At 37.4% G+C, this 12,021-nt stretch overlaps 1 protein-coding gene across 7 annotated transcripts in view; it reads left to right on the top strand.

Annotated features, from left to right (window-relative positions):
• frmd4a (FERM domain containing 4A) overlaps positions 1 to 12,021 on the top strand; it is a 93,236-nt gene that overhangs the window by 67,525 nt on the left and 13,690 nt on the right. For 4 of the 7 annotated variants that reach the window (XM_079825361.1, XM_079825360.1, XM_079825358.1 and 1 more), the window contains exons 12-14: positions 5,359 to 5,435; positions 7,377 to 7,515; positions 7,835 to 7,976. In XM_079825361.1, the coding sequence (XP_079681487.1) occupies positions 5,359 to 5,435; positions 7,377 to 7,515; positions 7,835 to 7,976 (358 nt within the window). Of the gene's footprint in view, positions 1 to 5,103; positions 5,174 to 5,358; positions 5,436 to 7,373; positions 7,516 to 7,834; positions 7,977 to 12,021 lie in introns of those variants that run through there. The other 3 variants (XM_079825359.1, XM_079825362.1, XM_079825364.1) reach the window with 2 other exon arrangements.

The following is a 12,021-nucleotide window of genomic DNA, read 5'->3' as shown; positions in this document are numbered from 1 at the left end:
ACCATGTCCATCCCTTAATGACCACCATGTACCCATCCTCTGATGGCTACTTCCAGCAGGATAATGACCATGTCACAAAGCTCGAATCATTTCAAATTGGTTTCTTGAACATGACAATGAGTTCACTGTACTAAAATGGCCCCCACAGTCACCAGATCTCAACCCAATAGAGCATCTTTGGGATGTGGTGGAACGGGAGCTTTGTGCCCTGGATGTGCATCCCACAAATCTCCAACAACTGCAAGATGCTATCCTATCAATATGGGCCAACATTTCTAAAGAATGCTTTCAGCACCTTATTGAATCAATGCCACGTAGAATTAAGGCCGTTCTGAAGGCGAAAGGGGGTCAAACACAGTATTAGTATGGTGTTCCTAATAATCCTTTAGGTGAGTGTATTTACGGTAGGAAATTTACAAAATACTTTACTTAATAGCTAATGATTTTTGGCGATAAAAGAAAAATCTGTAATTTTGAGCCATACAATGTATTGTTGGCTATTGCAACAAATATACCCGTGCGACTTGACTGGTTTTGTGGTCCAGGCTCACAAATGTCTTCACTGTCACTTTTATTAAATTTAATTTGTCATTTCTAAATAAAAGTATTGATTTATTTCTTTTTTTAAGTCTCTTACCCCAAAATTTGTAATATAGTGTAAATCTGTTTTGTTCATTAAAGCTGCTGTCCGTAACTTTTTTTGTGTTCAATATTTACAAAAATCATATAATAGGAATGTACAACATGAATCCATTTTCCAAACCGTGTTTTTGTCTTACCCTTTCCTATAGCTCAAACAGTAGAGCATGGCGCTAGCAACGCCAAGGTCATGGGTTCGATTCCCAGGGAAAGCAAGAATTGACAAAATGTAAAATTTGTACCTTGAATGCAATGTAAGTCGCTTTGGATAAAAGCGTCTGCCAAATGCATAAATGTAAATGTAAATGTACCCTGAATCATTATGGTACACTTATAATAAGTGTTTATATTGGGACTATTTCAGACCAGACTGGTAGGAACCGCTGCAGAGGAGCACAGTCTCTGCGTGACTCGCCATAGACATAAACAGAGAGAAGTAGCTCCGGCTGCAATGTTCCTCCGCAAGACGCTTGAAGTTCTGTTTATTAACCACTAGAGCGCAAAAAGTTATGGACTGCAGCTTTAAATATAAATGTAGTAATGAAAATGGTACCATCTAATTGAGAATAGACTATTTCACTAAACATTTGTGTGTGAGTTGTGTTTGCATGCTTTTGTTTATAAGTTTTTAGTTTAGCTGCATGACTTTATTGGAATCAACTACATCTGTGTTTTCAGAACAGACGTGGGGTTTTCAGATAGAGGCATGGCCAATCTCTGGACCCCATCACCATGGCTGTGAGCCTTCATTTTAAATCCTTTGAAGTCCAGGACAAGGTTTAACCCTGTTTCCAGAGATCTAAATAACCAAACAACACGAGGTCTAGAACACGGTTCGGCTGTCAGTGAAATATGTGCTGGAACTAACCAGGATTCAACACATAAGAGCATCACTGGGCACATGGGGCCCTTTGAAATGCCTTTTTTCTTTTACAGCCTCTCGTGACTGCATGCTTCAAAATCACGCACACTTACAGTTGAGATTGTCTCATTCCAGAACAATAGCTAAAGTCCCCAGTTCCACCTCACTGTGCCCAAAATACTCTGGTGTGGTTAATGCTCCATGCCTCATTGGCTCTTATAACTGCAGAGAGCTACAGAGTGTTTAGATGTCATGGAACATTGTAGCCTCGCTCACTCTTTTTTTCCTCTCCCTCTCTCTCGCTTAAGGAGAGAGAAAGAGATTAGTATCTCCATAATGAAAGTTGTTTTGAAAGTGTTGAGGGTCAAGTTTGTTCTTAGTCCCATGAGACCATCAAAGCATCTCATAAACACCACGAAACATTCACTTTAACACCGTCATTATCTCTCTGTCTTTGTGATATATTGGCATGGAAATTGTAAGGAATTTGACTATTCTGGTTCCAATTCCACCGAGCTATTTCATGCGTTTCCTGAAAATGTTCCTCGGTTTTTTTATCTTAATTAGTTATTTTAATAGTTCAGCACGTTGTGCTTTATAATGTGCTTTATAATGTGTGAATTAATTGTTTATTATATTTAAAAGTAATTGTTTTTTTCTTTTGAGGATTGATACACTAAACAAAAAAATACTATCTTTGGTAATATATTTTAATGTGCATTTATATTATTAAATGACCATACAACTTGTGTATCAGTACTAGTTTAGTATTATTTACATACTTTTATAGTATTTATTAATATTTCGAATTTTGTATTTTCAGTTTTCATTTTAGTTAGTTTTACAATTTTATGTAACACATTTTTTTTTTTTTTACAGCTTTGTTTTTTCATTTGTAATAGTTTTGTTTTTGTGTAAAATGTAAAAAAATATGATGCCTTGCCTTATTTATTTATAACTTATTTATTTCAGTTAGTTGTCAAGGCAACATTTCTAATTTTTAAGTTTTACATCTACTATTTTTATTTTATTTAATTTAAACGTATATTTTTTAAATATATTTTAAGTTTTAGTTAACGATTATAACACCAATGTGTCATTACCATAGACTGTAAAAAAATATGGACGTAGTGTCCGTGACGTCACCCAAAGGATTCTGATGAGCCGTTCTGAAGCGCAAAGTATGGACGAGATGGCCGTTGCCATCTTGGCAGCGCGCCATCGCGCGTCACTCCCGGATAACAGAAAATGGGCAAAAAGGTGGGACGTGGGCGGAGCTGAAGTGACGCGATGACTAACAGACAGCAGATAAATGGCCATCCACCTGTCACTCGAAGTGGCCACGCCCTTAATTATGCAGAACTTAAATACTTTATATAATGTAAACGAATGAGTTATAAAAAAATTCACCCTCCTCACAGTTGTCATGAAGGGCAAAATTAGCCGTATAGACCAAAACCACAATTTGTACCAGGCTGTAAACATGTTTTAATCTGCTGTAAAGTTGGCCATTTTAACATGGGGCTCAATGAGATTCTGCTCCCTTCTGGAGCCTGTCCCTAGCGGCCAGTCGATGAATTGTAGAATATGGCACTTCCATATTGGCTTCAAGAGAAACTGCGGAAGGTTGCCCCTCCCATTACACCAATTCAAACCAATAACAAGTTTGAGACTCTTTACAAGAAGTCCCTCAAAAGTCATTTGTTCACAAATTGTTGTTCACAGATCTGTATTCTTGTGATTCTTTTTATATTATTTTGCAATAACTAGCCTTTAACGCTCATTTTATTGTTTTAAATCGATTAGGGGTTGGCGATATACTGGTAGACACAATTAACTGGTAGAAATTTGTCCATTTGTAGAGATCGCGTGATGTTGTGCTACATCCATGGAAGCTTATTGTTTGCATGCGTTTTTTAAGCATTGCTCTTTAGAAACAAATGATTTTAAACCTTTGAAGTTCTGTCTGAGACTGTTTCTGAGCGCTATCTGAGAGACGCGCGCACATGAAGCCGCTGCTCATAGAGCGTGTGAGTACTGAACTGAGTTATTTTTGCCGCCTAATTGTGCTTAAATGGTTAAGTAAACGTGTCAAAGGGGCGTCTTTGCAAATAGCCCCATAAACACAGTCAGTTATGTCTTAAGTGAACATAAAAAAACTTGAGAAAGAAAACGCATGTGTAACAATATATTGGATCCGTGCATTCAGTCTTAAAGTGACATCAGCCTAATATACCTGCTGTCATCTCTGTCATTAATGTTATTCAAACAACAAAAGAGAGAAAATCTCTCACTGCTCTTGTCTGAATACCTTTTGTAACTTTAGTAATTTACAGTCAAGACAGCGTTTTGTTTACTTTATACAATTTATGTTGTATTTCAGATTTCTAGTGTTTGAAGTTTTTCATGTTTTTTCTTTTCTTTGTTCTGTTGTCCTATTGCTTGTAATTAGTTTCTTTGTTCTTATTTTATCACTGACCGTTTACTTGTCTTTCATTTTCTCATACTTAGTTAGGCTAGTATTATTTTTTGAATGATGACATTTCAAAGGTATCAAAATCGTGATATTATAAAACCGTTATATGAAGCAAAAATAACTATATCATGATATACATCGTGATCGTGAAATAAAATTACTATTATATTTTTTGGTCATATCACCTACCCCTACAATCGATTTCATATTGTAATCTAATCTCATCAAAAATGCATAGATTAAGTAGAGATGCAGGGAAACTATTTTAATGTTCTATTTTATCCGCATCGATGGAACAATGCAGACATTAAAGAACCATTAACGGAACCGACCATTGTGAAAATCATTTGGTTTTGAATAAGAACCAGTTCTTAATTCCCAATCCTAGTTATAGATGTGGAAATAGTTTTTTATGTGTGTGTGTGTGTGTGTAACTAACTATGTTCCTTCCCTCCCCTCTTCCTTCATCTGTCCATTGTTTTCCCAGGCTCTAAAAATTCTTGAGCTATTCAAGCCAACCCCCCTCCCTTTCCCTCTCCACTCACTTCCATCCTTTCTTCGTTTCTCTTTTCCTTTATTTATCTACTTTTTTTCTTATATCAAAGTCTTTGCAAAGGAATCCTTCTTTTAATGATATAAACAGTAATTATGGACATAATTGATAGTTTAAATCTTTTATATACCTTGGAAAGAGTGTATAGGGCTCTCTCCTGTTATTAAATGAAAGCAATAGTTTCAATGAGCGCATATTCATACCACTTTCGCTACCACTCTTTTTCTTTTGCGTTTTCTTTGAGTCTGTGCAGCTGATGGCTACAGGAGTGCAGTGTGCACCGCAGACAGCCGTGTGTGTGCATGATGGTGTGTAATGAGAACCAGAACCTGGTTTCTTGAGTGAATGAGGGGAAAAGAGGTGGAGGAGTTTAACAAAGCTGTAGCGCTGCATTTTCAGGGGTTACTACAGCACACACTCTCAACACATCACTCTGAACTCTCTATAAACTCCGCCCACACAGGAAGTGTGTGTCCCAGAGGGAGGAGAGGCTTGGAAGGGGTTTGACTCCTCCCACTCTTGCTCTCTCCATCCCTCTTGAGCCAAACAGTCTCTCTCATTTTACACATCTACAGAGGAGGGCTCATTGTTCCCCAGTGTTTAAGGGGAATTTTACACACACACTTTCACCATAAGCACAAAGGTGAATGGAAAAGTAAAATATCTTGGCTTGGACTAGGACTTACATTCTGGATTCTTTTTTACTGCCTGTTCCTGTAGTTTTCTGATCTGGAAGGAGCTTAAAGTCTGAAGACGCTGGAGCGGCATCTGTGGAATGTTTGATTAAGGTTTTGGGAATGTTGTAAAAGCGTTCTCTCATCTCCGCAGGTGTTCCAATGGAGACAATTGGAGAATCTGTACTTCAGGGAGAAGAAGTTCTCAGTGGAAGTTCATGACCCGAGAAGGTAAATCTACATTACAGCCTACACGTGCTTGCTCACACACTCAGGTCATGGACTATAGGCTTACAAACAATGTCTATCACACTGACAGGACATGCTGTGGGGACCACTTTCACTCCAACCCAGCAAGAATTTTAAAGACAAGTTTGTTTAGATGTCATAAAATGTTTGAAAGATCTCAGCGGTTTGTGGGTCCCGTTTCTATGTTTTTGTCCTTTGATTCTTTTCAATTCCAGTGTGGGAATAATTAGAAATAAAGTGATATGATGTACTGAGCTTTAAACATTGGATATTCTACAGCATCAAGAGAAAAATAGGGTTGATTATGAAGCTGTTTTTAGTCTGGTTTGTATGGAGGAAAACATTTACATGTCAAGTTTTGTTTTGCTTATTCTAAAATATGTCAGACTTTGACAGGAAACCCAATTTTTCTGTCCTTTTCCTGAACAGAAACATTGTGAGGTAAATGTTCATAGTTACATCTGGTTGGCTTCCATCCACAAGCGTTCACTGAGCTAAGCTATTTGTTATTGGATTGAAATCTCTTACTTCCTGTGTCCTGTGGAGAAGAGTGTAGAAATACAACCGGAATAACTGAACAAAAACATACCCTACTCTTTCTGTCTGACTCTCCATCGGTAGAGATTAAAATGCGGTTTGAGTTTATTCTGATTCTCTACTTTCAGTTTTTCCTGACTCTCTTCATCGTTATTAAGATGTGTTTAGGGTTTAATCAGGCCCTCATGACATCATCAGTGCGTGCTGAGGGCTGGTTAGTCTTTTAGGAGAGCAGACACTGCCAAAAGCAGCAGCACACGCTGCCTCAGATGCTGACAGATAAACCGCCTCATTCACACTGTTCAAACAACCACCACGACAGCCCAGAATCAAGGAGAACACGGAGGGAGTTCACAGAAATGCTGGAGGCTGGGGAAATAAGACATGAAAGAGAGCAAAACAGTTTACAAAGATGAAACAATCTGTTTATTTTGCAGCATGAGGGACTATAATGTATTATACTTCTTGTTAGATTTACTGTCATTCAGTTAGAGTCATTGCAACACACATACACTAATATCGTTTTGATAAGAGTCAGGAACACGAGGGTCTGCTGTTTATCTTTGTTCTTGTGGAGAGGCCTGGAGGTTTTTATAAAGCCCATCACAGGACACACACGTGCGCTGGGTTTGACCGCAGTGTAAATGGTGTGTGTGTAATGTGGGTTGCACTGTGTGTGGTATGTTAAGCCGATACATTGCAGGACTGTCAGGAGTACTATGTGCTAACACCAGTTCACATTTCATATCTCCCACATAAATATATATTATACAGGTGGCTAATAATATGGCAGACAATATAATTTAAATGGATATAATTTAGTATCTAAATATACATTATCAGTCAAAAGTTTTTGTTGTTTTCTTAAAAAAATAAATTAATATAAAACTTTTATTCCGAACTAAAAAAAACACTGAAAAAAGGCATCACAGTTTCCACAAAAATATTGAGCAGCACAACTGTTTTTAACATTGATAATATAATAAATGTTTCTTTAGCAGAAAATCAGCATATTAGGAGGATTTCTGAAGGATCATGTGACACTGAAGACTGGAGTAATGATGCTTTAAAGGAGTAAAAATTTGAAAACACTATTGTTTCAAATACATTTTAGATCAAACAGCTTTGTCTTAGCATTAGCTTAACTAACCAAGCAACATAAGATGCTCAACTGTGTTTTTTGCCTATTTTTACTGTGGCTTTGAATGTAGTTAATCGGTAGTTAATTTAGAGGTAGTAACCTTTTATGACAGTGTACTTATTGTGATGACAAACACAAAGATGCTGTTTGGATGATAATAATAAACATTTTACATCCGTTTTTGCACTGACAATGTCATAAAATTCAGTGAATATAAAGTCGGTTTGTGTTTGCTCCAACTGCAGGGCGTCGGTAACGCGGAGGACATTTGGCCACAGTGGCATCGCCGTGCACACCTGGTACGCCTGTCCCACCCTCATCAAATCCATCTGGGCCATGGCCATCAGCCAACACCAGTTCTACCTGGACCGCAAACAGAGCAAAGTGAGTGTGTTTATGTTTTTCAGGTCTGTCTCCAAACGTGTGTCTGTTTGCTTATTAACCTCTTTCTTACTGCAACAACCTTTATGTGTGTTTCTGTGGTCTACCTCTAACCATCTCACCGTCTAGACTACCATCTCTCTGCAATCGTCAGGGCGACATGAACTTTCCCTCTTTCTCACACACATAAATATATGTCTCTGATCTTGCTCAAGGATTCTGTTACACTTTTAAAAGCTGCGGAATGTTCGTCTCCTGGAAAATTCTGACACACTCGTCACAGCTGGCAAGCACATTCACTCTCTCTGTCTCTGTCTCTCAGAGTAAGATCCACGCAGCGCGCAGTCTGAACGAGATAGCCATAGACCTGACAGAAACAGGAACCCTCAAGACCTCCAAACTGGCCAACATGGGCAGCAAAGGCAAAATCATCAGCGGCAGCAGCGGGAGCCTACTGTCCTCAGGTCAGAACATATACATACTCGCAAGTCAAGTCACCTTTACTGATATATATATATATATATATTGCTTTATACTATACAGATTGCTTCAAAACAGGAAAATAACAGAATCAATGATGCTAACAGAATTCAGTTCAGCTGTAAAGCAGCTCTAAAAAGACAATAGTGTCATTATTCATCTGAAGAATGAGTGTTGGTTCAGTTTAGTCCAATAACTGTAAATTTCATCAATTATGAAACTAGTTCAGTTCCGCAATAAGCAGCAGAAGACAAATGTGTCATTATTCAGCTTGAGTCAGTTCAGTGATTGAAATCAGTTCAATAGTGTCAGTACTGCAAAAGGTATAAATTATGAAACACATTTGATTCAGCTATAAAGCAACTCTACAGAAGGCTGTAGTGTCATCATCCAGCTCAATTTAGTTTAAGTTTTGTTCTTATCCGATAGTGTCAGAAAACATTTACTGAATGAAATATCTTTTAAACCCTAAGTAACAGACAGAATCAGTTATGTAACAAGACATAACAGTTTTCTAATTTTGTGTCATGTTGTTGCAATTTACACAAATAGTAGTAAACCAGCTGCCATTATTCAATTCAATTCAATTCAATTCAAATTTATTTGTATAGCGCTTTTCACAATACACATTGTTTCAAAGCAGCTTCACAGAAAGTGCATTTCATAAATGTACATTGAAAAATGTTAGAAAAGAGAATGTAAAAAAAAAAAAAAAATGTTAGGATAAGTTAATCAATCATGTATTATTTTAGGCCATAACAACGCTGGCGTTGAATCGTCTCTTCACAGGCGTCGAGTCGTCTCATCACAGGGGCATCTGAAGTCTCCATCAGAGGCTGGATACAAACTGGAGCTGACAAACTAGTTACCTCGGGACTAGTGTCCCGAGATAACAACAGAAAAGCAGATGGGAAATAATTAGCATAGCTGCTGTTCAGAATATTAATGCTGTTGGTGCGATTTAACTGTAGTATAAAACTTATTTATAATGTGAATGCTTGGCTAAAGAGATGCGTCTTTAATCTAGTTTTAAACTGGGACAGCGAGTCTGAACCTCGAACAATATCCGGAAGACTATTCCAGAGTTTAGGAGCTAAATGTGAAAATGCCCTCCCTCCTTTAGTGGACTTAGATATCCTAGGAATGACCAGAAGCCTCGAGTTTAGTGATCTTAAAGAGCGCGATGGATTGTAGGGCGATAAAAGATCAGTTAAATACACTGGAGCTAACCCATTTAGGGCTTTATAGGTCAGTAGCAATACTTTGTAATTGATACGGAACTTAATAGGTAACCAGTGTAGGGATGATAAAATTGGTGTTATATGATCATATTTTCTTGACCTAGTAAGAACTCTAGCAGCTGCGTTTTGGACTAACTGTAGTTTGTTTATCGATGATGCAGGACAACCAGCTAATAAAGCATTACAGTAATCTAGTCTCGAGGTCATGAATGCATGAACTAACTTTTCTGCATCAGAAATAGATAGCATGTTACGTAGCTTGGCAATGTTTCTAAGGTGGAAAAATGCCGTTCTTGTAACATATGAAATATGACTTTCGAAAGACAAGTTGCGGTCTAATATAACACCCAGGTCTCTTACTGTAGTGGATAAAGCGACAGGACATCCTTCCAAGTTAAAGTTGTATTGTGAGAGGTTTTGTGGGCAATTTTTTGGACCAATAAGTAACACCTCCGTTTTATCTGAATTTAATAGCAGAAAATTACACGTCATCCAGTGTTTAATATCATCAACACACGCTGTCAGTTTAGATAATTTAGCGTTTTCATCCGGTCGTGATGAAATATATAATTGAGTGTCATCAGCATAACAGTGGAAATTAATTCCATGTTTTCTTATAATATTACCAAGTGGCAGCATATATATAGAGAATAGCAGAGGGCCTAGCACGGATCCTTGCGGCACCCCATAGTCTACTGATGTTATCTTTGATTTTTCCCCATTTAGACAGACAAAATGGTAGCGGTCTGATAAATACGATCTAAACCAGTTTAATGCCTGTCCCTGAACACCAGTGTAATTTTGAAGTCGATCTAATAGTATTTTATGATCTATAGTATCGAACGCAGCACTAAGATCAAGTAGAACTAGTATTGAGATACAGCCTTGGTCAGAAGCTAGAAGTAAATCATTTGTGATTTTAACGAGTGCGGTTTCTGTGCTGTGATGCGGCCTGAATCCTGATTGAAATTTTTCATAGATATCATTTTCTTGCAAGAAAGAGCACAATTGAGCGGACACAACTTTTTCTAGTATTTTAGACATGAATGGAAGATTTGATATTGGTCTGTAATTTGCTAGGTTATTATGATCTAATTGTGGCTTCTTAATGAGAGGCTTTATGACTGCCAACTTGAATATTCTCATTACAAGATCATTTTCTTCCCTGACTATAGCTATGGTCCAGAAATTACATTCTCACTCACATATAAAGTAGAGCTGCATGACTAATTGTTAAAAGATTGCGTTATCGATTCAGACACCCCCGCGATCTTATTCCTCGATGACAGCTATTCGGCTTTGTCTATTAAAACTTTGACAAGTACGAGTATGCAAGTATGTACCAGCTTCACAAACAGTCTTTTCAACCACACAGTATCATTATTTCTGTGTTATAAACATTCAAATTATCACAGAAGTACTGGGATAAAAATGTATAGTTAGATATAAACACTGACAAGTGACTGTTAAAAAAAAATATTTGCCATTGAATCATTCATTTAGGAGATTTGTTCAAAAATGCTTATTCATCCAGTAATGAAACAAGAGAAGTCTTTTCTGAGTGAGTCATTGAATCGTTCTTTCAAACCAATTTTTAACGATAATTCATTCAAATGAATTAAATATTTTAAAATAGATTGCAGCAATTAAACTTTTGTCCGAACCTCTAGTAAATTACACGTTATTTTGTTTAGTTGTCTATTCAGAATCGTGGGAGAAACGTGATCTCTATTTTAAACAAAAAATGTGATTCTCAATTTATCCAGAATCGTGCAGCTCTAATATAAAGGGTTTCAAATGTATCGTTCCAACTAGAGTGCCAGTGTCGAGCTGGAAATGATCTGGGGCCTGTTGTAAAGAAAGTTAAAAAAGCTTTTGTAGTGCGCAGTTAACTTCATGTACTCGGTTATATGTGTGAATTCAGTGTTTATGATCTCATGGTGATGATGATGATGTCATACACTGGGAGTTTTGGGGTGTGGGCATGTGTGTAAATTTTCTATGGGGTGAGAGTGTGAACAGCTTGTCTTGATGCTGGTTTTGGACTCTTGCCGTGGTGTCAGGTATCATGAAATTAAATGTGCTCATAGCAGGCCTGGTGTCAGTCATATGATCTACCCTTTCATCTGGGCTGTATTTCTTCAGCCTCTTAATCATTGACCACACATGAGAGATTAGTGGAGGGTCAAAGAGAGAGAAAAAAAAACGTAGAATAGCACTTGATTTTATCCAATCGGAATTGATTGGAGGCTCCAAAATGGATGGAGATGGAGGGGAAGAGTTCATACTCACAAAGAAAGTTGTTTTAGAGGCAGAGCAAGTTAATACTTTTGGTCATTTTTTTCCCTTCTTTGGAAAAACATGCATGAATTGTGCGTAATAAGGTGTTAAGGAAACAAGATCAATTTTGATTTCACATTCACTTTAAAAAGACTATTCGGTGGGTAAAAATGGAGGGCTATAATACCACCACTGGTAAAAAGTTTTATTGTTGTTGGTTGATATTATTAGTTTCTCCCCATGCAGTTTTGGTTATAAGCAGAAAACAAATGTTGTTGTGCATTATTCCAATCTTCAGTGTCACATGATCCTTCAGAAATCATTCTGATATGTTGATTACGGCAAATTCAAGCTGAATACTGTCGAATATGTGCATTGTTATACATACACTCTAGTTAAATGTGCATGTGTGTGTCATTGCTCTGTAAAGTCCTCAGATGTTACAGGAGACCTCCTTCTCTTTATATAGTGTCTGAAAGGATAGAGAGATTTCACAGAGACACTCTCC

This window comes from Gobio gobio (assembly GCF_949357685.1).
Source record: "Gobio gobio genome assembly, chromosome: 9".
Lineage (NCBI taxonomy): Eukaryota > Metazoa > Chordata > Actinopteri > Cypriniformes > Gobionidae > Gobio > Gobio gobio.
The sequence above is the reverse complement of the archived record's forward strand: the minus strand, read 5'-3'. Positions and strand labels throughout refer to the sequence as shown.